Source organism: Desmodus rotundus, unplaced genomic scaffold (assembly GCF_022682495.2).
Source record: "Desmodus rotundus isolate HL8 unplaced genomic scaffold, HLdesRot8A.1 manual_scaffold_159, whole genome shotgun sequence".
Lineage (NCBI taxonomy): Eukaryota > Metazoa > Chordata > Mammalia > Chiroptera > Phyllostomidae > Desmodus > Desmodus rotundus.
This window is the reverse complement of record NW_026527213.1, coordinates 118,649-142,806: the sequence shown is the minus strand read 5'-3', so window position 1 is coordinate 142,806 and position 24,158 is coordinate 118,649. Positions and strand designations below refer to the sequence as shown.

The window sequence follows — 24,158 nt, the reverse complement described above, 5'->3', positions numbered from 1 at the left end:
AACCCTAACTTGGTCCTCTGGATTTCCACTTCAGAAGATAAGGAAAATGATACATCATGAGTGGGAGCAGAAAAAACATCCAGGTTCCCAAGGTTTTGAGATAATTGAAATGATCAAAAGCACTATAAAATAAATACACATGGTGACTTTGATTTCTGGGAAGATGGAGTGGACATACTCTTCCCTATTCCTTGACTTAGGTGCAACTAAAATCCCCAAACATGTCGTGTAAAACAAACAAGACTGAAAACTGGAGAGAAGGCAGACCCACCAGGGACCTCGGGACCCAACGCGTGGCACGGTACTGCATTCCCTGGGTTTTCTTGGCTTCACACATCTCACTCCGACTTGTAGCTGAAGAAGCCAGCAACCCCAAAGGACTGATGAGCACAGTCCAAAAGTAACAACAATGAGAAAGCCTGCTCTGTCTAGCAAAAGGAGTAGGGAACAGATGATCCACCAAGACAGAAAACTTTTAGGGAATAAGTGCTGTACTCCAGCCAAATGACAGAGAAAAACTGTGGAACCCCTCCCCCTCCTCTAGCCAACAAAGGTCAAGAGGGGATTTAGACTTCAGCCTCACCGGGCTGTCACAGGGTACCCTAATCCAGTCCCCTGCCACCACTAGCAGGGCAGTGTCAGAAAAGCCAGAGTAGGGAGCGACCAGCAGGAACAAGTGTCACCTCCCCTCCTCCCCATAATGACCTCTTCAACAGTGCTGAAAGTTCTGACCAGTGCAATCAGGCAAGAAAAGAAAATGAAAAGCATACAGACAGGGAAGCAAGAAATGAAACAGTCCCTATTTGTAGATAACGTGATGGTCTATGTAGAAAATCCCTAGGAATCTACCAAAAGTGTCCCTTAGAGCCAATAAGTGGCCATCAGCAAGGTCACAGCATACAAGGGAAACATACAGAAATCAGCTGTAGTTCTGCATCCTAGAACACACGGATGTTGGAATTGAAAACAATAGCACTTACGACTGCCTTTTTAAACTAACTTTCTTATTGAGGTGAAATTCACTTACCCTAAAATGAACCATTTTAAACTGAACACTTCAGGGGCATTTAATACATTCACAGTGCTGTGCACCAGCTCTATCTACTTCCAAAATCTGTATCACCCCCACGGAAGCCCAGATCGCTAGGCAGTTACTCTCATTCCTTCCTCCCCCACTCCCTGGCAACCAAAAACATGCTTTCTGTCCCTATGAATTTACTATTCTGGCTGTTTCACATAAGAAGGAATCATACAATATGTGGCCTTTTGTGTCTGGCTTCTTTCACTTAGCATTATGTCCTTGAGGTTCATGTAGCATTGTTTTCGATGGCCGTGCCATGTTCTGTTGTATGAGTACACACACGCTGTGCATCCATCCAGCCACTGATCATGCATGCATTTGCGGCTGGGCATGTCAAATGGCACAGCTACTCTGGAAAACAGCTGGGCTGTTGAAGAAACTAATCATGCAGCTACCTCCACACCTAGGAGTTGCACTCCTGGGCATTTCTCCGAGAGAAATGAAAACTTGTATTCACATGTAAACCTGTACGTGGTTGCCTATAGCAGCTTTATTTATAATGGCCAAAACCTGGGAATAACCCAGATGTCCTTCAACATGGGAATGGTTCAGCACTGTGTGTGGTCATACTGGGAAACTACTTACTCACCACTAAAAGGGAAAGAACTACTTACTGATACATGCAATGGCCTGGATGAATCTCCAGAGAATTGGACAGAGTGAACTCAAAACAATGCTCAAATGTTACGTACTGTATGCTTCCATTTACATAACATTCTTGAAATGACACATTGCAGAAATGGAGAGCAGCTTAGTGGTTGCTGGTGGTTCAGGAGGGGGCGGTGGGGTATGAAAGGGCAGCATGGGGGCTCCCCGTAGTGATGGAAACCCTCTGCATCCAGACTGGATCGACACCGACATCCTGGATGATGTCACATTGCCAGATGTTACCACTGAGAGGAACTGGGTTCAGGGAACATGGCTCTCTCTGCATTACTTCTTAAAGCGGCATGCGAATTTATAATTATCGCAAAATAAAAAGTGAAATGAAAAACAAAAATTAAGTATGCCTTTTTTTAAAAAAAAAAGATGGAATCAGCATAGGAGACTTAAAAAATGACCAAGTGAACTAGAAATAGGACCAAAAGACTCTTAGAAAACCAGTATACTATTGTTGAAATTAAAAACTCACATGGATGGTGTATTGGTTTCCTATTGCTGCTGCAACAAGTCACCACACATCGAGTGACTTAAGACAAAACAAATGTATTATCTTACCGTTCTGGAGGTCCCAAGTCTAAATGGGTCTCACTGGGGCTCACGTCACAGCGTCAGCCGGACGGTACTCCTTCGGGAGCCTCTGCGGGAGAATCTCTTTCCTCTACTTCTCCGGCTTCCAGAAGCCACACACATGCTTTGGCCCATAGCCCCCATTCCTCCATCGTCAAAGCCAGCGATGTCCAGCGAAGTCCTTCTGGGGCCGCCGTCTCTACTTCACCTGTCTCCCTCTTCCTCTTATAAGGACCCTTGTGATTACATTGGGCCCACGTACAATTAATCCACGATCATTGTCCCATCTCAGAGTCAGCTGATTAGCACCCTTCGTCCCACCTGCTACTTTAATTCTCCTCTACCATAGTCACAGGTTCCAGGTATAGGAGGTGGACCTCACAGAGGAGGTGGGGAGACTAGTCTCCCTTTCCAGGCAGGCTCGAATATTTACAAAATAGTAAATGAACAGAAAGGAAAAAATTGAAGGAAGAAGTTACTCAGAATGCATCCAGACAGACAGGATATGGAAAAAATGAAAGAGTTAAAAAGACATGGCGAGTAAACTTCAGAATCCTGGAAGTCCATAGAAGGGTACACGGGAGGACTTATCTTCAGCATCTTCATCTGGGGCTTGGAAGTTTGCACAATGGAGCCCATCAACTTTGCAGTTGCAAAGTTTCACTTTCTAGTTACGAAGATCTGGTCCTCAGAAGGCAGCCTGTGATGGAAATTGCAGTGTTCGTGAGCACATGTGCCTCATGATCGGATGTATTTTAGTGTGAATAACTGACAATTTTGTACAGCATCCCTATGCCTGATGCAGACCTTCCCCGTTTCAAACGTTTAAAGCATATTTTATTGGGGAAATTTATTGATGTTAAAAATCCCTTTACAAGTCGTCACAGCATTATGCACAGAACATAAAACATACAATTGCCAAGAACAGATTTAAGGCCAGGAAGAAAACTTAGATTTTAAAGTGTAACTCGAAATGTATGCTCCGTTGCAAAAAGTTTGATTACTCTGAGCTAGTATTCATCTGAGAGCAGGTGTTGCATTTTAACAAGAGTTTCACTGTCTTGTGTGGGGGAGGGAGGTGGGGAGGGGTGGGGGAGGGGTGGGGAGGGGTGGGGGAGGGGTGGGGAGGGGTGGGGGAGGGGGTCGAAGAGGGCAAAGGGGGATAAATGGCGGAAAGAGACTTGACTTTGGGTGGTGAGCGCAGGATGCGGTATGATGATGTGCTATGCATTTGAAACCTGTATGGTTTTATTAACCAACGTCACCCCAATAAATTCAATTAATAAAAAAAGTTTCACTGTCCTACCCAGGCGTTGCCTCCAGTTGCAGCTGCTGGGTTGGCACTTTTAGGGGGACGGGCCTGGGCTCGCCAGCGGCCGGCCTTGGCCCAGCTGGCACGACAAGTTCCCAAGTGTCACCGCTGGGCGAACTCTCAGGCCTGCCCACTCGCCCCTGCGTGGTGGCTTGACCACCAATGCTGAGCAGGGAACAGCGGAGGCCAACTTCTGCTCTCCGCGCCACCCGCCCTCCCTCACACTGCCACTGCGAGGGGAGTGGCCCCCCACCTCAGCCACCCTGCAGGGCCCGGGCCTCCCCTCGCAGCCAGAGAGAGGGGCGTTGCCGCCACTTCCTGTTCTGGGCGGGCCGGGCTGCTCCGGCCTTGCTCCCCGCTCCGCTGCGGGCTCCGCGGCTCCGGCCTCGGCCTTGGCCTGGGCGTCGCTGCCGGCTCTGCAAACCTGGATGCCAAGTAAGTCCCAGCGCCTGGGGCCACGCTCGCGCAGGCCTGACGTGCCCTGGGCTCCCGACTGCTGGGAGCCCGGCGGCACGGGAGGTGACACCACGTGTGCGTGCGGGCTGCGGGGCGGCTCTGAGTGAACTCCCGGGGCGGGGCAGGTGGCAGAAACCCGCGGGTTTGCGGAGTGCGGCAGAAGTTCAGAGGCAGGAACTTCAGCAACAGCGGAATCGTTGGTTCCTCGGGGGTCTGGCCAGGGCTTCTCAATCCTGCCTGCACCTTCGATTCACCTGGGGTGCTTTTAAAATCCAGATGCCCAGGCCACACCGCAGACCAGTCCTTCAGAGCCTCTGGGGGTGGGACCCAGCCTCTGGGTCGTTGAAATGTCCCGGGTGATGCCAGTGTGCAGCGAGGGCAGCGGACTCCCCCCCCCCCCCCCCCCCCCGCGGCTTCCTGCACGGAAAAGAAGGGGAGACAGTTCCATGGCAGCGGGGACTGAGTGGGGTGTTCAGGAGAGGCTCAGCCATTGGGTCCTTCAGACATTGTGCAAAACAAGGAATGCCCTCTTGGTTCTGCATTCCGGGAAATGCCTCCATTGTTGGCATTTCACATTAAGCTGAGGGCAACCTGTGTACCCGTTGCCTTGACAATTTCTGGGTTTTCTGCCTTAAGGATGAAGCCGGGTGTGCTTGCCACAGGGCTCGTCTGGCTTGTCTCTCCTTCTGAAAGTAAATCTAAGGTTTACCATGAGCAGAGAACCATAACCTCTGCCGTGGGTTTTAGGAGTGCCCAGGGCAGACCCGCCTCACCCCGGGGTCGATGCTGGGGGCAGATAGCTAGAGACAGGCTTCTTCCGTGTGTGCAGGGCAGACAAGAAACGTGGGTTTAAAACTAGCAACATCTGAGAGGTGGGAGAAACCTGGACTTTCAGAGGGTCTGAGAAGTAGTTTTTATTTTTGTGGACCAGAGAGATAAGGTCAAGCTTTGGAGTTCATCAAACTTGGGCCCAGATTCAGATTCCATCACCTGTGACCTGTGACCACGGGCGAGTTGTGTAACGTCTCGGAGCCCGTTTCTCACCCGTGCGATGGGGGTGGACGTTGTAACTGTCCGGGGATCTTACACAGTGAAATGAGGCAATGTGTGTCTGATGCCTGGGTGGGAGGCGCGTGGCAGGTGCTGTCACAGGTAGTTTTCTGGCACAGTAGTGCTGATTTGTATTTGACAATTGTGTTTTAGTACAGCAGCGATGCGGGAAAGTGTTTGTCCGGAAATTGTCCCCCTCACAACAGCACTATTCCCCTGCTCTCCTCCTGCCCTGCTGGCGGGGAGGGATTGTATGGCTCCAGGCTCTGGGTGCTTTGATGTCTGGAATCTCAGGCTACTCCCCACCAAGAGGACTTATTAATGAGTCTGGAATACACTGTTACTCCATGTGATAGGAATACATTTCTTGCTAAATGAAATGGGCCCTTAATCTTGAGACGCCCTCCACCCCATTGGCACATAGGTCAATACAACGGGCTCCCAAGAAAGCGGGGCCGTCTGCAGGGTCTCAGACTGGACACGTGGACACACACGTGACGCCGCTGCCGGCGGCCTCCTTAGGCCACACCCTGGCTGTCGGTGTTTCCCCCTGACTCTGGGCCTAGGGACAATGCATTCTTCTTGGGTGATCTAGGACAGTCAGGAATCTGGAGAGGGAGGGGCAACATCTTACCATTGCCCAGGCCAGTGGAGTATTTCCCCCTGGTGTCTGGTCTGTGTGTCGTTGACGATCAATGGGATAGTAACAGTAGCACTGTTAAGCCATTAGAAATATAAACAGTGACGTAATATAGGCAGAAGGTCAAGTGTTCTCACAGCGTTTGTGCAACTGCTGACATTTAATTAAGAGAATATCAAATTCATGTCTTTTTTTTTTAATCCAAAGAAAAGAGTTCAATATTTCCTCAAAATCCAAGACATAAACTTTTGAGGTTTAAGTTACCAGTTTCTTTATGATTCTCCTTTGGGGGAAGGGGATTTTAGGCAAGATGAAATTAGAAAAGCTAAAATTTTTACCTGTGCTGAATTTTTGTCCAGCAGAAGTGGTAGGTATTTTGCAAGTTTCTGGAAGTCCTGTTTTCTTTGATCTTCCGGACAAAGTCAGTTGCGTCCCACACCAAAAGCCTCCTTTCGTCCACACACACAGTCTGGCCTTGTTTTGAGGAAAACTCTTCTGCACATCAAACGCTCACTGGGGGCGAGTGGTTTCTCCGAGCTTGACTCTTGCACTAAGAAGTGAGTCGTCACTACCATTTCAATTAACTGATGGCTTTTACCCAGAGCTAGGAAGTTTGTCACAGCGAGACTTCCTGGCTTGAGTTCTCCTTCTTGTGTTTTATCCAGGACCTCCACAGACCAAACTGTGGGCAGAGGTTACGCGGAAGAGTCAGCCAAGGCAAACTTGCCGCCTCCCCCTCCCCTTCGCCATCCTGCTGGCCCCTGGAGCCACTGAGCCAGCCGGGCTGGGGACGCTGCTGCCCCTCTGCGTGTTTCTTGGCTCTCTGATGGGGCAGAGCACCCTGACGAGGCCATTTTGTGTTGCACTTCATTAAAATCAATAGGGTACCCCTAGTAAAATGCCAGCTTGGAATTTGTTTTGCTGAATAGTCATGGTCCTGCAAATTATAGAAAACTATAGTTTAAAGAGCAATTAGTAGGTCAACATGAAGGCCCAGGTAATTGCAAAGTGAGCACCAGATTAGCACCAGGTTTGGGTTGGTTAATATTTTAATAAAACACGAAGTCCCCCTGTGATGTCTTGGCTTCACGAAGCTGCGATCCCTTGCCCTTCTGTCTCTTCACCACCCCACAGGTCGGGGTGGAAAAGGAGTCGTGACGGGTAGGTATTTTCAGAGACCCATAGGACTCTGAAAATATCTGGGTAGGACAGTCACATATTGCTATGGAAAAGCCTTCCATGGTAGAAGATCTGTGAGCAGATGCTGATTTTCATGAGAAAATATTTCTATTGTTCTAATTCCCAGAAAAGAAAAGTCTAATGACTAAGAACTTCCTGTGATTTGTTTCAATCCATCTCCCCACTGTTGTCTCTGATCCTCAAACCAAACCTTCTAGAAGGAACTGGATGGAACACTAGGCTTTTATTGGGGGATTTCATAAGTCCTTAAAGTTCAGGACAACGGACGGGTTCCTTCATGAAGAAGGCCATGCCTGGACTCCATTCAACAAGGACACGGTTTTACATTTAATATGAATTCAGGCACATGGATGATTTTGAGTGGAGATAAAAGATCTGTAGCGAGAAGCAGACAGGCAGGCCGTTAATGGGAGAAACAGTGGGTTTTGGTGTCAGAACTGCTTTATTCCTTCACCTACTGTTGGGTCTCAGCCGACATATTTAACCAACCCCTCCTTTGTAAAATAGTTACAATAATTCTTTCCTGAGAGTGGTTTTGAGTATCTGATGAGAGAATGGATGTGAGGCACAGAGCGCACCCCCTGGCTTTCAGTAAATGGGAGTCGTTATGGCAATATTGATTATGATGATTACTTGGGTTCAAGTGCTGGCCTTGCCGTCTCCTGGTTGTGTGGCTTTGAATAAGATACTTAACCCTGATAAGCATCCGGTTTATAACTGCACAATGGGGATAACTCCACCTATCTGGAAGGATGTGTTTGAGGCTATAAATGAAATTAAATGACAATGTGTCTGATCTCGTAGCATCTACCAGACAGGCCCGTAAGCAATAACGGCAAACCCTTACATGACTTACTGTGTGCGACACCGCTTCGAAGGCTCTTACGTTTTGGGCTTTTCTTTCTTTTTTTTTCAGTTCATTTAATCATCCCAACAATCCTATGCAGTAGTTATCATTTCCCCCCATTTCACGGATGAATCAACTGAGGCTCAGGGAGATTAAGTAACTGGCTCCAAGCCAGCAGACAGCAAGCGTTGCCCCCAGGATTTCAAGCAGGGTCCCAGTGGCTAACCACAGCACCCAGCTCAATGAGTGCCCCACCCTCTGTGGTCACCTCCCCCGCCCTCTCGTGCTCCCTTCCTGCCCTTGGCAGGCAGATGTGTTTATAGAGCTGTATTTCTGGACACGGGGCCTCAGCTTCCAAAGCACTTCCTGCTCATGAATCCACCCCAAAGTTGCAACTTTTAACCTCAGCCATTGCTTATGCTGGATAATCTGCTATCCCCTGGGTGGGGTGGGGTAGGGTGGGGGAACCCCGATACTGGTATTGACTAATATTGTTAAAGTGGATTATGATGTTTATTTTGAGATAAATGTCCTCTGAGTGCACTGTTAGCCTGGTGTCAGAAAATATGACAGACAGGTGTGCGGCTGGTATTGGGAAGACAGAAACCAGGCTTGGCGGTTCCCAGGATCGGGCTCAGGCGGACGCTAGAGTGGGCGGACAACATCCCATCAGAAGTGCAGTGGCCTGTTCCACGTACACTCACCCCTTGTAAAAACAGTTCCTTACTCATCACCCCTCTTCATTACACCCCAGTAGCTTTTGCCTCTTCTGGAGCTTTGGTGGTTGTTCAGGAGCCCTGAGCCAGAACTTGGGGTGCAGAAAAGCACGTCCTCCGGTGAGTGGGTTGTGGATGCTTTAGCGTTTCTGACCCTGGCACACAGCAATTGCTTTCCTGGCTTTCCCACGGGTAGGCAGGGCTCTGTCGGCTCCCCAGCCTGGCGTTGAATAAAGGCTGTGAGAAAGTAGCTCCTGGTTCCTCCTGGCTCACTGTGGCTTCAGTTCTCCAGCACGTGGACTCCACAGATATTATCAGGAGATGGTGACGGTACCAGGAGTCCCCTACGTGGTGGGGACCTGGCCCTGGCAAATCGGGGTTTGCAGGCTCTTGGAGGAGGGAGGGGTGGGAAGCACACCAATGACTTGCAAACGTGGGTTAAGTCCTGGCAGTGAAAACAACACCATGGGTGAGACAGATTAGCAGAGTTGTGCTGGGGGCAGGGAAGTCTGGGATGCGCCTCTCTGTGAATGAGCCTTTGTGACTAGTTCTTGGGGATGAAGAGGGGTGGGAGCATGCCAGACCCCAGGAGCAGCATGTCCGAAGGCTCAGGGGTGGGAACAAGGTGGGCGTGCTGAGTAGGGTGCAGAGGTAGCTAAAGAATGAACCAAGCTCAGGGCGTGCAGAGCCTCCTGGGCTGGGCAGGATTTGGAATTTTTCTGTGAAGGGAATGGGAAGCCTTGAGGAGCACAGCGCCCCCTGCCCCAAATGTTCTCTGCATTAGCAACCTACAAGAAAAAGATAATCAATGACCCTTATGCCTAATGTGTAAAGCAATTCTGGAGACAGAAATGACGGTTTTCAGTTTTCACATGAAGGAGCTGAAGCGCAGAACAACGTACAAGGAGGCAGGACTGGCACTGGGAGGCGGTCTCCCTGAGCAAGCACACACTGTGTGGTTTGCTGGGGCAGGTGTGTGTCAGAGTGTGGGGCTCCTGGGTGCCAGCGTCTGTCAACAGGAGCCTGGATGGAGGGATGGATGTGGTGGATCCCTGTCCTCCTTGCTCCTTGGAAACAGGAAGAAAAGGCCCCACAGAGCAGAGGGTGTCAGCGTCCACAGGTACAAAATGCTGTGGACCCTCCAGCCAAGGGAAGGGGTGTCAGTTTTTCATGCTAGTCTGTTTTCCCTCTGGCTTTAGCTCTAAAGCCCCAAGAGAGCTGATTTCCTCACCCTGTTCATTTACTGGGGAATTTGCATACCATTAAAAGGCACAGTTAGGAAAAAAAGATCTTCTTTATCTGCAGTTTTCAGGTCACAGAAAAAGCCTCCAAGCCTTGAGGGACTGAGAATGCACCATGCATACTAGCTGGTTTCAGGGTGTCCACACTACCCGCTTCCTCTTCCCTCATGTGAAGTTAGGAGAGGCCACAGTGGGTCAGGTGCATCTTGGCCAGCTGAGTGGACCTGCTCTTAAGACAGTGCCCCATGGGGTGGCATAGGCCCAGGGTGTGCCACCTCAGGAGGACTTGCATCTTCTTACCCTCTCAGTGCCCCTAGGAGTCACCCTGACACATCCCAGGCATCTTCCGGCCAAGCTCAAGGGTTGACCTGTGTCCCAGACAGTTGCTGACTCTGGACACACGTTCAAGTGGGGTGAATAAAAGTCTCAGGCTAAGTGTTTTGGCCGTCAGTCAGCAGAGTGTTTATTTCCTCCAGGCCAAGTTCAAAGAGAGCCTCCAAGGTAACTAACATGCTTTGTTCTCGGGGAGTGCCTTTCATCTGAGGAACCCCAGACACTTTCTGTGTCGGCCCTGATGCCATCTCCAGATGTCCTCTGGCTTCCCGTCCTGTCCCTGAGTAGCACTTTCTTCCGCACGAGAGCACTTAGTCCCACTTCCAGATCAGGGTTTCTGATTCAAGGCTCTGTTGTCTTTCTTTATCAGGGTGGTTGTATCACTGGCCCCTCAGAGATGACTACCAAGCAGGGTGTTTTAGGAACTTGGATTTTCAAAGCCTGGATAACACCAGGAAAATGACAGTCAGCAAGTATATACAACAAGCCTCTGTGTGGGGACTCTGTCACAAAGCATTAGGTGACTCTGTAGCTAGGAAATGCTCTGGAAATGGAGAGCTGGGTTCTGGTTAAACTTGTTAAGGCAGCAGCTGATAGAATAAATGCCTTAGAGCAGTAAAAAATCCCGGGGCCTGCAGATTGGAATTTACCCACTAGTAAACTCGGCAAGTGACATTCCCTAAGTGACACCGTGAACTCTAGAAATGCACATGTTTGTTCCCCGAGCACAGATGAGGCACCTGCTATGCGCTGTGCCCTGTACCAGCTTCATTCGGTCGACTGTTTTTTTTACCCAGGGTCCTCTTGTGTGCTGGAGACACAGTCACTAACCCGGTGGGCCCCGTCCCTCACAGTCAAATGCTGGGACTCAACGATGAACGGGACAGAAGTCCTGGCTAGACCACCGTCTCCTTGATCATGATAAATGCTTACAAGGTGACCCGTGCTGTTCTAAGTGCCACGTTGTCCTAACTCACGGATCCTCACATCGGTCCCGTGAGGCAGGTGCTATTATTATCTGCCCTGCCAGGCAAGAACACCGAAGAACAGAGGGGTGGTGTTATCTGTCCACATCACGCAGCAAGCAATTAGAACCAGGTTGCCTGGGTATTATAGAGTCTTTGTCCTTCATTGCCCGTCCACCAGTGTGAGGGAGAATTTAGGAAAGAAAGTAGCACATCCTCTGAGAAGGGTGGAGAAAAAGAACCAAGGGAGTTTTAGGTAGGAGAGAGAGGCAAGGGGAGGAACAGGGTGAGGTGGAGTCCCCGCCCTGTCCCCATTCTGACAGGTGTCAGCCCCTGGTGGGGGGGTGATGAGGTGACACCACTCTCGGCTGTTGAGGGAGCTGCTCTAACCATAGGTAAGCAAAGGAAGCACTTGTCTTAGAGCCACGGGACCTGAGTCCTAGTTCTGGTGGATTCTGTCCTTCCCAGGGCCTTGGCTTCCTTGTTCCTAAAACAAGAGCATTGGACAACATTCTGTCCTATTCCAGAAGTCCATGGTTTTAGCGATGAGGGAGGGGCTGGCTCTGCATGCACTCCACAGGGTTTCTCAGCCAGAAGAAATAGGGGCTTGGCTCTAGAGACGAGGGGCTAGATGCATGTGACTTCCCTCCCAGGGGGCCCAGGCAGCTGTGGAAGGATGTCTGCGCTTCATCACCGTCTACCCCCAGTGCGTCCATCAGCTCTCTCTGACTTCCTTTCTTTGTAGTCAGGGTGGCAGTGTCTGTATGGAGTTCAAACTATATGCTACTTTCACAAGAGAGGAAAGGAGATAGAGAGCAGGAGGGAGAGAGCAAAAAAGAGAGGCGATATTGAGAGAAGTGGATGGATTTTTGTATCTGCTTTGTAATTCTGAGAAATTAAGTGCTTTCTGATTAAAGTAAATGAGTGTTAATGGAGCTTAACAGCTCCGAATAACGATTGTAGCCTCCATCCATCTGCTAAATTTTCTCCAGAGGAGGCTATTAGTTATCTGGTATGGCAGAGGCAGACAGGACTAGGCTTGTTTTCCAGGAAAACTATACAAGAAAAAGGAATAGGCCAGGAAAAAAAAACCCCACAAAAGAAAAAAACCAACCATGAGAGACGGGGTTCGCTGCAGACCCAGCGAAGAACGGCGGCAGCACGAGTTGATTTAGTTTCTGAAGGCTGGAAGCGTAATCAAGCTAACGTCGTGATGGCTAATGCAGCTGGGAAGGGAAGACCCACTCTGAGTTGATGTGCTGCGTGTGTTCTCTGCGCAGCTCTGTCCTTCCGGCACACGGATGTGCTTGATGTCAGCTTGCTCTTCGACTGCTGCTGGGCTGTGTAGGCCCATCCACCTTGTCGTTGGGCAGCTTGACAGTGGTGAAGCCGGCTGCTCAGATCATCATTTTGCCCTTGAATTTCTAAGTGGTTCATGTCAACAAACATGGTATAACTCTCTCCTTCATGGGCAAGGTCTGAGGAGGCTGTGGACCTCATTCCCCAAAACGAGTCTTACTCAAGAGAGCAGCAGTTTCCTCGAGGAGAGGTGGATACGACCCTTGACATTCAGGGACATGTGTGTTCACTGTGTGCTGGGCTTTACGATCAGGTTGGCGGAGTCTACTCTCATTGACCTTTAGCCGTCTGGGTTATAGCATCTGGGACCCCGACAAGCCACGTGGCCACCTTAGTACAAAGCAAGAGTGTGTGTGGCTTAATATTTCAGCCTTTTTTTAATGTACATTACTTCTTATGTAGATTTTCTTAAGTAGTGAACTTCTAAGCTTGAGGTAGGCAGGGAATGATGGTTCATGTTAATTTTTAATTCTATAAATAGAGTCAGTTTTATGGTATCTGCAAAAGAATTATAGGGTTCTTTATCACGAGTGGTCCTTTAATGTCGTGGGTCCTGGAGAGGGCTGTGGCAACTATCCCGGGCCACACTCTTCACAGTTCTGTCTCCAACCGGCTGTCGGGAAACTGGGCCTCCATTTGCTACTGTGCTCAATGCTCTTCTTGTGCCAGATTGTGGCATCCGTCAGGCTGGGCTAGGTTGTGCCACAGCGGCAGATGATCCCCAAATCTCAGTAGCTCACAGAGCAGACACATTTCTCGCTCTGTATGTGCACCACAGGTTAGCAGGAGGCTGTCTTCACAGGCATTATTGGCGGGCCCTGGAGGGTGGAGCCGCCACCGCCTCGCTGGAGCTGCACGCCGATAAACTATGCGCTGATGTGGAAAGCCTCCTGCCCAGGGTCACTCATTCCCCTTCTGCTCACACTTTGTGAGTCAAAGCCGGTAACTTCAAGGGGGTAGAGAAAGGTGATCCCACCTGGTGCTTAGGAGGAAAATCCCAACCACCTCATGTGTAGCATCCCTCTCACTGTGATGTTTTTCAAGAAGGGGTAGGAAAGTCCATGGAAACTGTCCTGTGGTCAATGAAGTCACACCCCACAGCCTCCTCCTTTCTACATGTGCGGAACCATTGACCTTTTCCTGTGGCCTCTGAGGTTGCAGAGAGCAGCCGCATGTTGGGGAAATCACATTCTGAGAAATGAACAGGACTCTGGGAAAAGGACTTGGGGACTCAGGATAGGAGCAGAGGCTTCTAGCCCTGGGCCAGATTCCATGGCCCCAGGGCGGGCCTGCAGCAGAGCTGGCAGAGGCTTTGCTTCTGTTTCTGTTTGTTCCAGCTGATAGGCAGAAAGGGTCGGCAGCAGAAATGCTTGTAGAATGGCCCGACTGCATAGAGCCCACTGTTTAAAAAATGCTGGGTTGTGACTCAAAGTCAGCATCTACTGCATCGTTAAAGAATATTTTAAGGAAGAGGACTCATCTGTTAGGAATCTTATCTGCTGGGATTGCAATACCAGTTTGCAGAAAACTGTATCATTTATTGTGAAATATACAAATATATTGTAAAGAGTGAGTGACGATTCCCTACGATTGGGCATCTGAGAAAAGAGTGACTTCGTGAGGCCAGTGTGGGTGACGGGAAATGGTTTTCTTGAGGTCTCCACCCACCTCGCCCCCAACAGCTGGGATAGAGGCCGAACTCCGTCTGCACCTCATGGGAATGGACAGTCACACTGCTGGCAGGGTGACCTCTACACTAGGGCCCTGCTGGGCCGTTTGGCACAGAACGGAGCTGCTGCTGAATGGACGCGTTTGCTAGTATCCTTCAGGGAATGGGGCACACTGCAGTGTCTCTGTCCATGGGGTTCTTATAAGGACACACGGGACGAGGGTTGGCACCCCTGGGTGACCGTGGAGACTCTGTCCCCCTGCAGGAGGCAGCCTTGACGCACCACTCATGTGTTAATGGGTTATGGGGACTCTCTGGTTGTCTCAGATTGAAAGTCCGTCAGAGACAGGGGGCTCTACTTGCTTCCCCCTTTCCCTACAGAGGGCTCCGGGGGGCTTGAGGAAGCCTTTGGGGGATATGGACGCCCCGGCCCTCTCCACTCATTTCTCCTGTCCCGTGCTCACCACACTCTCTACCCTGACTGACTGTAAACCCTCTAAGGGCAGGGAGCTTCTAACCCTCGGTGTGCCTCAGTTTCCTGCTTTGTAAATCCACAGTACCAGTGACCTCTGCCACCTACCATTCAGTCCTGAGGACTCAATGATTGAAGATGAAATGAGGTGATAAGTACCAAGTATTCACTGTGGGCCAGCCCTGGTCTAGGCACTTGGTGAATGTTAACTTAGTCCTTACAGTAACACTGGGGAAACTGAGGCACCGAGAATGGTTACCTTGCTATTGAGCCCAGCTGGACCCGGAGACCACGTCTAACCCTGGGTTACCCTGCCTCTCACAGCGAGGGAACAGATTCGACCCCTGCGGGGCCTCAAGTAAAGCACTTACCCAGCGCTCGCTCTGATCATTCTGTGCCCTGCTGGGGTCCCCAGGTGACATGAGGCTTGATGCTGGGTCACAGGAGAAGGATGCGTGAGACCGTGGCATCTTGGAGTCTTTCCGGCACCCCAGGCCAGGGCCTGGCACGGAAGGTGCTCCCATCTGGTGTCATCTCTGTTCCTCTTTTTGCCACGTGGAATTTCTCAGATTCGGGGCTTTAACAAAGCGAAGAGTGGTGGGTGGGACTTAGTATTTTTATAAAGTAAAAACCAGGTGAGCAAAGCATCCGTCAGAAACCAGCCTATGCAGCTGAAAAGAGAAACACAAAATAATGGTAAAGGTACAGAAGCCCTTGTGCCCTTGACCCCTGAACAACACGGGTCTAACTGCGCCGGGCCACATACATGTGGATTTTTTTCAATAAACACTGGAAACATATTTTCTCTTCCTTATGATTTTCTTTTTTAAAAAAGATTGTATTCGTTAAGTTTTTGAGATTGGGGAAGGGAGGGAGAAAAAGAAGAGAAATACCAGTGTGCGAGAAAAGCGATAATCAGTTGCCTCTCGCACTCCCCCAGGTGGGAAGCTGGCCCACAGCCCAGGCCTGTGCCCTGATCGGGGATCAAACCCGAGACCTTTCAGTCTATCGACGATGCCCAAGCCACTGAGCCACCCCCAGTCAGGGCCTCATGCTTTTCTTTTTTCTAACTTACTTTGTAAGAGTGTAGTATATAATACCTACACGAAAAATGTGTTCATCGACTCTGTTATTGGAAAGGCTCCCAGCCAACAGGAGGCTATTAGTAGTTAAGTTTCGGGGGGATCAACAGTTATACAAGGACTTTTGACTGTATGGGGGGTTCATTCCCCCAACTCCCTGAGTTGCTCAAGGCCAACTATAGTGTGATATTGAACACATGAAAAATCAGCGTGGACACCGCTGCCCATAGGGGAGAGCAGAGAGGGAATACTCCAAAACCTTCACAGTGGGCGATAGGTGACTTTCTTTATCTCTAAACTTTTTATTCATCTCCCAAATTTTCCACAGTGAACAGGTATTGCTTGTACATTTGGGCAAAGTTATTTAAGCACAGAAAGGAATGTCTATGGAGATGTGGACCATCTTTCTAAAAAAAATTTTTATTTTAGGATCTCAGTTACAAAGAACGCACATTTCCTGTCAGGGCCCCCGGGACAGTGGAAGGGGAGGAAAGAAGCAGGCTGGGGTAAAGCCCTCTCTAGACAGTGGGAGGGAGGACGTGTGAGCGTGTGTTCTCTGGGGCAGAAGTGGGGATAGAAGCCAGCCTCTGCCTGTGCATCCTTGTTGCTCTCCTGAGGTGGGACACCCTTATAAGTGAGTCCTTTCTCCCAGGTGTCCTGGTGACCACACTGTGTGCATTCTGACACCAGGTGGGCCACAGTGCCCCTCTAAGCCCCTTACCTGCCTTCCCCAGACTTTCGGCGGACAACGACCTCTCTCCATTCTGGGGTGCCCAGTTCCCCTTATTCAGAAGCCTCCCTTATCATTACCTTCTGCCATTTCGTTTGCTTTGCATTTGGTGGTCTGCTAGGGTTCTGTTGTCACACCGTCTGCCTGTCTGTCTGTAAGCCCCCAGAGGGTTTTATTCACTGTACTTCCTGTAAGCTGCACAACTACGTGGTGACTGAAAAAGAATTACGAATGTCAGCCAGAAGTCCTCCGTTCTCACCTTGGCGGTGCTCGCCCTCAGGGGTTTTACCCAGCCTCGTTGCCCCTCGGGCACTAAGACTTAGCTGTCTCCAGGCAGGTGTAGCTGTCTACTCCTCCAGCCCTACTACCCCTGTCGTTTCTCCCAAGGCCAATTTCATTCACTCGTTCACCATTCATTACAATCTTTTCTTTGATTTTGCAGATGCCACGACGACATTGGACACTGAAGATGGAAGGAGAGAAGGTTGTTTTAAAATATTCTGACTTACTGCAAAGAACAAGGCCAGAAACTTAAAAAGGTGTTGTTAACCAGTAATTTAAATTTTGTATTCTCAACCACTATTCTTTCTAGAAACCAATTTTATAAAGCTATTGATCCTAAAAGGGGTCATAGAATTGACCACAATAGAAAAGGCTGAATTGGGATATAATAGACAAGCACTTTTCTTAGTGGAATAGTAACTAATCAATCATTCCATCCCCCAAAATGTTTTTCTACCTCTGGTCACCAGCCTTAGCAATGGAACCTGCAAGCAGAAGCAATTAAATGAGGATTTTTTTTTTCTTTAACACGTGTCAGATCATGTCTTCAGCATGATTCCCGCTTGCTCTGAAGAGACGTATTCCAGGACCAAAGGGAGCAGGAGGGATCTTTTCCAAGGTCTTTGCTTTCTTACAGGGGCCGCATGGAGAGGTAGGGGCCCCGGGTCCTGATTGTCCTCTGCTGGGAAGACACATGCAGCCAAAGATGAATTTGCGACAAGTAGCCACTTGCTCCTTTAACCATGGAGAAGCAGGGCTACGGTGAGATGGAAATAATCCCCGCAGAGTCTCTTCACTCCTACATTAAGTTGTTGAAAAGCAACCGTGAACTTCTGGTCACTCACATCCGCAACACTCAGTGTCTGCTGGACAACCTGCTGAAGAATGACTACTTCTCCGCCGAAGACGTGGAGATCGTGGGCGCCTGCCCCACGCAGCCCGACAAGGTGCGGTGGGAGGGATTGGCCTGGCAGGAGGCGGGCCCCGGTAGCCAGAGGGGCTTCTCCTGGTGCACCTGAATGAAGAGCTTTGGGAGTGTAGCCCACTGGGCAGAATTTCTCACTGCGGCCATTACTAGGACAGAAAGGCTGGAGTCCTGGGCTTATTGTGCAAAGATGTGTCATACCTCTGTGCTTGTGTGAAGAGCAGATTCATACATCTCTCCTGGCTGTGAACATTGGTTCCCCAGCAGCCTGTTTTTAAAGTCACTTTAGCAGGAGGGAGAAAGAAAACAAGCGTAAAGCACAGGCAGTGACATCCACTTGGGGCCTTGCTCACTGCTGGTAAAACCGGGTGTGGCCCTCTGAAGCCAGGTCCACAATAAAGAATTCTCCCCACTCCTCTTACGCTGTGGGAAGTCCTAGCTGCCCCTAGTGTCGCTCCAGCATTGTGTCATCCTGTGAAAAATAAAATGAGCAAGACCCAATTCCACTTCCTGCTTAGAGCAGCGACAGACCTGCGGGGCTGGGAAGAGACCAGCAGAGTGTCCAGGAAAGCACAGTAGCTCACTCTGGTAATTATTCTCCCCTGCATTTTAAATAATGCAGAAAGCCTTTTTAAAGGCCTACCTTACATGGGAGTCTGTTACCCCCCTGCTGTATGGCCCTGTGCCCACCTCGTTTGCCTCTGGGGTGGCTGTCTCCCCTCAGCTCTCATTCCTGGAGACCGAAAGTGTTCGTTTCAGAGAGAAAAGGAGACACAGAGAAAGTCCCAGAGGTGGCACAGCCTAGTTGTGAGTCTGACCTTACATTCAGGCTCACGGAGGCCTCCTGGTCTCTTAGAGCTGTGTGGCTCCCGCATTTTGCCATGTACGATGCGCAGCCACGGTTTCTGTGTGCATTACACACAGGGCTATTACACCCATTGTGCCCATGGCATGTGATCATCATACCCATGTATAATGCGCATCCTTATTTTTCCCTCAAAAAATTGGGCAAAAAAAAAGTGTGCATTATACATGGCAAAATACAGTATTTCTAGCTAACATTGCCCATTCCACAGATTCTAGGCCTTCAACACAGAGCATCTTGCTTTGGCTGGGGGGCGATCTAGGCCATAGTAAGAGCTCAGGGCCCTGCCATGTGGGCCTTTCCTGGGGGAGGACACCCCGAGCACCAGGCTCATGCCCTCATGCTTGTGCCGCCACCAGGTCCGCAAAATTCTGGACCTGGTACAGAGCAAGGGCGAGGAGGTGTCCGAGTTCCTCCTGCACGTGCTCCAGCAGCTCGCAGACGCTTACGTGGACCTTGGGCCGTGGCTGGCAGAGATCGGCTTCTCCCCTTCCGGGCTCATTCAGAGCAAAACGGTTGTCAACACCGACCCAGGTATGAGTCATCCCAGGGGGAAAGCAGACACCAGGCCGACAAGGCCCTGGGTTTGGAAATGCTATAGTGGGTGGACTCAAGAGGTCATGCAGGCTGGCCCACCACAGGCGTGGGTGCTGGGCTCCTTCTGGAACAGGAGAGCTGGTCCCTGTTGCCCAAGGGTAGCCCAGGGGACTGTCACTGAAGGGACCACATGCAGCTGGTCTGCTTTATGTAGGGGCCCGTGGGAGTGTGGGAACGACCTCTGTTCTGACCTCCTACTTGCTATTCTGACGTGTGTGGACATTCTCATGGTCGCACAAACTCAAGGTTGCATTTTCCCCTTTTAACAATCTTTCTAGATTTGATTCGAGGCAAAGTATTCTTCTGTCACCCTGACCGCCAGTCCTTCTTTTCAAAGCACCATGGCACCCCATTAGTTAACTGAGTAATTCAACAGGTATTAATGGGCCAGGGCACCTTGCTGGATGCCAGGGTCCACTGCACACCCAGATATGGCTCCCACCCTCGGAGAGGTGACAGCAAATCATCATGCAAATGTATCATCTTGTCAGCAGCCCGGGGTGGGGGATCTTCTTCCCGTGCTCGCGCCCTCTCCACGTTGAGACAGTTGCTGGCAACAGACCAGCACCAAAGTCCTACACTCCAGTGTTTAAAGAATCCAGTTTGACCCTGAAAACAAAAACAAAGGACAATGGCCCAGAAAGTGTGTGTTTAGGGGAAACCAGGCCAACTGGCAGGGTCAGGGCCAAGTTCCCCGCCTGCTGCTGCTAGCGCCCCACCCTCACTGCTCGTCCGCCCCCACAGGGGTCCTTCCGCAGGAAGAAGGAAAATATTCCCATGATGAACAGTTCTTTCAAAGGACTCTCCACAGGTTCCGTTAGCCAGCTACTTTGATGACTTTTAAAGTATGATTCACTCTACAAGAAGCCAGATGTGAAAAGCTACATATAATATGATTCCATTTATATGACATGTCCAGAAAAGGTAACTTTCTAGAGGCAGGAAGCAGAGGGGCTTAGTTGCCTCAGACCAGGGGTAGGGACCGACACTGGCTGCCAATGGGCTTCTGCTGGAGATGCTTTAGAACTGGAATGTGGTGATGTTTGCGTGACTTTGTAAAGTTACTAAAACTTGGTGACTGGTACACAAAAGCTATGGTAAAATGGGTGAATTTTATGGTATGTAAATTATGTCTTAGTAAAAACTGTAAAAAATATAATTCACTTCGCAAATTTTACGCCGACAATCCAGTTGGATGTACCAGAAGGCTTATGGATAAACCAGGAAATGTGCATGTATGCCTAAAGTTTGTTAATTAGGTTATAATGAAAGCCCCAAAACCGTTTGAAAGGAATGTATGGAACACCTTTTTGTCTGGGGCAGGACCCCCTTCCTTCTGGTGTGGGCCCCATTCATAGCCCTGGTTTGCTGAGAGGGTGGAGTGGGGACCACGTGAGTGGCCACTGCATCTGCTCCCCTGCAGGCAGGCACAGGGCTCACCCTGGGGCATGTGCTAAGCATCAGTGATGCCCGGCCTCAGCTTGGGAACAGGGCTGGTGTACCCTTTGTAGTCTCAGGAGGCTGGTTTCATCTCAGTTTGCTCACTTGTGGTGATTTAGATGAGGCGCGACTCCTTTGCAATCCAGTTTAACATCCAGTGTTGTATTTTATCACCAAAAATATTGGCATTCGGTTTTGGGAGACTATGAGTTGTTTCCAGAGTGGGGTAATACATTATAGAAAGGTCAGGGCAGTTCGGCCTCAATGACTTTCAGTGAGGACTAGCTCAAGCCAGTTGAACAGGGCCCTGGGGAGGGTGTGGGGCCACAGGGCCATCAGGCCTGGCCTTGGAGTAAGAAAGAGCTTCAGTTTCTAGCTGGAGTTCAATGACAACTTGTGCAGAGCAGGAGGGAGCCTGTCTCAGACACTATCCCAGTTGAAGTCCATCACCCTCTGGCTGGCCAGATCTGAGGCCAGGCAGAGGTGTCAAGGCCCGAGGACCTGCAGATCCTGCAGCTCTGGCTCTTTGAGAGTCCTCAGGGCCTGCCTTGGAGTCATCTTTACCCTTGGCCTCAGGGTCCAGGCTGTGGGTTTGTTTGTGGGCTTATTTCTCCTCCTGAGACTTCCCTGGTTGATGCTCTTCGGTCTCTGCTTCTCTCACTCTCTCTCTCTCTCTCTTTCTCCATCTCTCCCGGGGTCCCTCATCTCCCGGGATGCCTGTGCCCCACCCGCCCCACTCTCCTGCCAGTGAGTAGGTACACCCAGAAGCTGCGACACCAACTGGGCCGCGACTCCAAGTTCATCCTGTGCTACTCACAGAAGGAGGAGGTGCTGCTGGAGGAGACATATACAGACACTATCATGGAGTTCGTCAACTTCAACAATGAGAGCCTGGGCAGCCTGGGCAGCCTGACCTGCCTCCTGGACCACTCCACGGGCATCCTCAACGAGCAGGGGGAGACCATCTTCGTCTTCGGTGATGCTGGCGTGGGCAAGTCCATGCTGCTGCAGCGGCTGCAGAGCCTCTGGGCCACTGGCCAACTAGACATAGGGCTCAAGTTCTTCTTTCACTTCCGCTGCCGCATGTTCAGCTGCTTCAAGGACAGTGACACGCTGAGCCTGCAGGACCTGCTCTTCAAGCATTACTGCTACCCAGAGCAGGACCCTGAGGAGGTGTTCACCTTCCTGCTGCGCTTCCCCCACACTGCCCTCTTCACCTTCGACGGCCTGGACGAGCTCCACTCGGACTTCAACCTGAGCCACGTGCCTGACACCTCATCGCCCTGGGAGCCTGCCCACCCTCTGGTCCTGCTGGCCAACCTGCTCAGCGGGATGCTGCTCAAGGGGGCCATCAAGCTGCTCACGGCCCGCACGGGCATCGAGATCCCACGGCAGCTCCTGCGGAAGAAGGTGCTGCTGCGGGGCTTCTCCCCCAGCCACCTGCGGGCCTATACCAGGAGGATGTTTCCCGATCGAGCCATACAGGACCACCTGCTGGACCAACTGGAGGCCAACCCCAACCTCTGCAGCCTGTGCGCCGTACCCCTCTTCTGCTGGATCATCTTCCGCTGCTTCCAGCATTTTCACAGCACCTTCCACAGCTCCCTGCAATTGCCTGACTGCACTGTGACCCTGACCGATGTCTTCCTGCTGATCACAGAGGTCCACCTGAACAGGATGCAGCCCACTAGCCTGGTGCAGCGGAACACACGCAGCCAGACAGAGACCTTCCGCACCAGCCTGGGTACCCTGCACTCGCTGGGGCAGGTGGCCCACTGGGGCATGGAGAAGAACCTCTTTGTCTTCAGCCAGGAGGAGGTACAGGCCTCCGAGCTGCAGGAGGTTGACCTGCAGCTGGGCTTCTTGCGGGCTATGCCCGAGCTGGGCCTCGGCGGGGACCAGCAGTCCTATGAGTTTTTCCACACCACCCTCCAGGCCTTCTTTACTGCCTTCTTTCTTGTGGTGGACAACAAGGTGGGCACTCGGGAGCTGCTCAGGTTCTTCCAGGAGTGGGCGCCTCCTGGGAAGGCAGCAGCCGTGTCCTGTTCTCCCCTCTTCTTCCCTTTCCAGTGCCTGGGGGACAGTGGCCTGGTAGGGGAAGACCCCTTCCAGAACAAGGATCACTTTCAGTTCACCAACCTCTTCCTGTGCGGGCTGCTGTCCAAAGCCAAAAAGAAACTCCTGCAACACGTGGTGCCGGCCGCAGCCCTTAGGAGAAAGCGCAAGGCCCTGTGGGGACACCTGTTTGCCAGCCTGCGGTCCCACCTGAAGAACCTGCCCCGCGTTCAGTCTGGGGGCTTCAACCAGGTGCAGGCCATGCCCACCTTCATCTGGATGCTGCGCTGCATCTACGAGACGCAGAGCGAGAAGGTGGGGCAGCTGGCGGCCAGGGGCATCTGCGCCAACTACCTCAAGCTGACCTACTGCAACGCCTACTCGGCCGACTGCAGTGCCCTCTCCTTCGTCCTGCACCACTTCCGCAAGCGGCTCGCCCTCGACCTGGACAACAACAATCTCAATGACTACGGCGTGCGGGAACTGCAGCCCTGCTTCAGCTGCCTCACCGTCATCAGGTGAGGCTGCCAGGCCCAGGGAGCACTGGCGGGCCGAGGTGGGCCAGGCTGGGGGACGCCAGGACTAGCATTGTGGAGAGGGATTCCCTGGATTACCCTGGGAATCACAACCACTGGTCTTGGAACATGCGCACTGTCTCTATCTCAGGGGGGACAGGAAGCAAGGAGCAAAGCTTCCAAGTCAGGTGGACCTGCCACAGCCCCAGCTGAGTGTCCTTGAACGAGTACTTCACCTCCTTGAGCCTCAGTGCCCTCATCTGGAAAAAGGAAATGCTCGCATCCTGGCCATTAGGGTGCAGCTGCCCCTTGAACAAGGCAGGGGTTAGGGGTGCTGAACCCTCTGCAGTCAAAAATCCACATAAAACTTTTGACTTTCCAGACACTTAGCTACAAATAGCCTACTATTGCCCGGAAGCCTTACCGAGAACATAAACAGTTGATCAATAACATAAGGTGGGGTAAAAGTAGGTTTACAGCTGTGAGTACGTGAAACAGAGTGTATTATCGTGTCATCATTTGTTAATTATTGTATGATTTTCCATACGAACCACTGCAAATCTACTTCTGCCCACTCCTGTACGTAACATGTATCGTATACTGTATTCTTACAATAAAATAAGCTAGAGAAAAGAAAATGTTATTAAGAAAATCATAAGAAAGAGAAAATACATGTTATTTTATGCGTTCATGATAGCTGACTTTCTGTTAATTTTTTCAATGTTTTTAGGCTATACGGTTTGTCTGTTGTTTCAAATGTTTGCAAATCTCCAAAAAAGTTTTCAATATATTTATTGAAAACATCCACAGATCAGTGGCCTGCACAGCTCAAAGCCGTGTTGTCCAGGGGTCAACAGCAGTGACCATCAGCACTTCCCGAGAAAGGGTGAGGTCGTTCCAAACACTATCTGATTTAATCCTCTTAACACCCCCCCCCAAAACTCAATAAAAGTTAAAAATTAACAAAATAAATACATTTAATTTTTAAAAATTCTGTAAGGTAGATACTGTTACTGTCTTTATTTGGGCAAATGAGGAAACAGAGGAAGAGAGAAGTCGATACATTGCTCAAGGTCACCCAGCTGGGCCACGGTGG

General features: G+C 50.6%; 1 protein-coding gene across 1 annotated transcript in view; it reads left to right on the top strand.

Moving 5' to 3' along the window:
* Nucleotides 1-3,632: 3,632 nt before the first annotated feature.
* Nucleotides 3,633-24,158, top strand: part of NOD1 (nucleotide binding oligomerization domain containing 1) — a 37,214-nt gene continuing 16,688 nt past the window's right edge. The window contains exons 1-5 of the mRNA XM_024563099.4: nt 3,633-4,058; nt 16,826-16,922; nt 17,303-17,612; nt 18,815-18,989; nt 21,241-23,065. Of these exons, the coding sequence (XP_024418867.2) occupies nt 17,409-17,612; nt 18,815-18,989; nt 21,241-23,065 (2,204 nt within the window). The 5' untranslated portion in view covers nt 3,633-4,058; nt 16,826-16,922; nt 17,303-17,408. The remainder of the gene's footprint in view (nt 4,059-16,825; nt 16,923-17,302; nt 17,613-18,814; nt 18,990-21,240; nt 23,066-24,158) is intronic.